Genomic DNA, 1,983 nt, shown 5'->3' with positions numbered 1-1,983 from the left:
CTCATGGCATATTTCAGTTCTAAATGAGGATGTACAACTTCACCGAAGATGGGAAAGACATAATAGAAACAAACATGGATTGAAACAGTTTTTTTATTTTCATGTTTTCAGATCCACTATCACAATGAAAGAGGACCTTGTGTGAGAGAGTAAGAGCTCTTTAATACAGAGTGCATTCCAGGATAGTGTCTCACATTCATTCAGATGACGAGGGGGAGGCAATCACAAGAGTTTTCACTTCTGGGCGGGCATGATGTCATCGATAGACTGGCCTTTCTCCAGCTTCTTCTCCATCTCAACCAGCAGCTTGACTCCGTCCACAACCATCTGCACCAGCTCCACCTCGGAGAAGCCCAGGCGATCGGCATTGGAGATGTCGAAGGTGCCACCCACGGCTGCGGTGTCCACTCCACCTGAAATAGAGACATCAGAAGAAGGACTTAAAGAAAAGATTCACCCATTTTGAACATGATATCGTTTTGGTGCATCTGAGCGATGTTCTATCGATTCCCGGGGTCATTTCATGTTTTCATGTGTATCTGAGCCATCACTGTGCAAGCAGGCAGAAATACAACCAGTATAATGAGTTTTGCATCATATGAGGGTATAACATTCTAAATGGGTGAATCTTTCCTTTAACATAGCTACAATACTCCTTTTAGAGGAATGCCAGCTTTAATGCTAGAACTATTGCCAGGGTTGGTCTTTCTACAGCCTTAATGTGCTTGTAAGTTACCCTGAGCAACAGAACAGCAAACAAACACAAAATTAGGTATCTGGTTCAGTGCTGGAACATTTTCTGTACCTGTTCCACGTTTCTGGAGCCTTAGCCTCTTGAGCACCTCCTCGAATTTGGCGTGCTTGCTCATGTTTGGGATCTTGACGTGGACTCCAGCACGCAGCCCTGTGCCCAGGTTGGATGGGCAGGTGAGCACGTAGCCTAAGTGCTCGTTCCACATGAATGAAGTGCCCTTATCTTTGAACAAGGTTTCAATCTGAGGAGGAAAAGATTGGGGGTCAAATTTTTACAAGAAAAGGAATACAAACATCGATTGATCATTGCCAGCATGTTTTCACACAGAGCATATGAATATGGCAATGGCAAATTATGATCCATATTTTCATTCATATATCATTCTCAAAGCCTTCTGAATGTATTTCTCAGAAATTCCCTCTCACCTTTGTGAGGCCAGTACAGAAACGGTTGAACACCTCCTTCATGTTGCCACCTTTCTGCATTGAGATGACACGCAGGTGGTCCTCCTCATTGACCCAGACCAGGAAGGTCTTGGTATCGTTGTGCCTTGACAGATTAGAATAAATAAATGTTCTATGGTCCTCTGACAAGGTCACCACTAGCATATCAACTATTGAGAACCTTTCCCTTCGACTTAGCAGAGATTGAGGTACACCTAGTTTGAGGGTAACTGAGAATTTCCTATCCCTTTTGGCAGTCATTTACTTGAATAGAGTAAGGTTGTAGAGGGTAGAAAGTAAGAATGACTTCAGTGAGTAAGAACAAAACCAAATTGTAATGCCTTTAAGAACATAAAGTATGGGAATGGGAAATCCCTGTCCTCTTACCAGATTCCCCTGCCATCGGGCCAGTCCCGGGCCATGCCAGAGGCCAGCAGCAGAGGAGACACAGGCTTGTCAAACAAGAAGTGGTCATCAATCAGCTGCTGCTGCTCGGCATCTGTCATGTTCTTAAGGGCGTAGTACTTCCCCTTCAGGTCACCAGACAGGGAGTCCAGAGCTGCAGAGGAACAGAGATGTTTCAGATACATTATCTGTGTCCGAGGATACTGGAAGAGTCTCCATTACGTGGCTTTCACCAATCTGGTGATCACGTTACAACCATTTGACCCCCGCGATGGGGTCCAATCCGGCCCATGGGTGGTTTGAATAAAACCACCTGCGGGTGGGGAAAAGATGAACCAAATTCGAAACTGTGTAGAAATGATAATGGACCTACATTCATAC

General features: G+C 44.8%; 1 protein-coding gene across 2 annotated transcripts in view; it reads right to left on the bottom strand.

Annotated features, from left to right (window-relative positions):
- Positions 1-75: 75 nt before the first annotated feature.
- The window catches only part of LOC311102293 (creatine kinase, testis isozyme), a 9,150-nt gene continuing 7,242 nt past the window's right edge, over positions 76-1,983 (bottom strand). For both annotated transcript variants that reach the window (XM_084143590.1, XM_084143591.1), the window contains exons 5-8: positions 1,585-1,756; positions 1,180-1,303; positions 806-995; positions 76-413 (exon numbers count right to left, since the gene is read on the bottom strand). In XM_084143590.1, the coding sequence (XP_083999716.1) occupies positions 235-413; positions 806-995; positions 1,180-1,303; positions 1,585-1,756 (665 nt within the window). In that variant the 3' untranslated portion in view covers positions 76-234. The remainder of the gene's footprint in view (positions 414-805; positions 996-1,179; positions 1,304-1,584; positions 1,757-1,983) is intronic.

This window comes from Coregonus lavaretus (assembly GCF_964263955.1).
Source record: "Coregonus lavaretus genome assembly, chromosome: 27".
Lineage (NCBI taxonomy): Eukaryota > Metazoa > Chordata > Actinopteri > Salmoniformes > Salmonidae > Coregonus > Coregonus lavaretus.
Note: the sequence above shows the minus strand (reverse complement) of the source record. Positions and strands in the feature narration are given on the sequence as shown.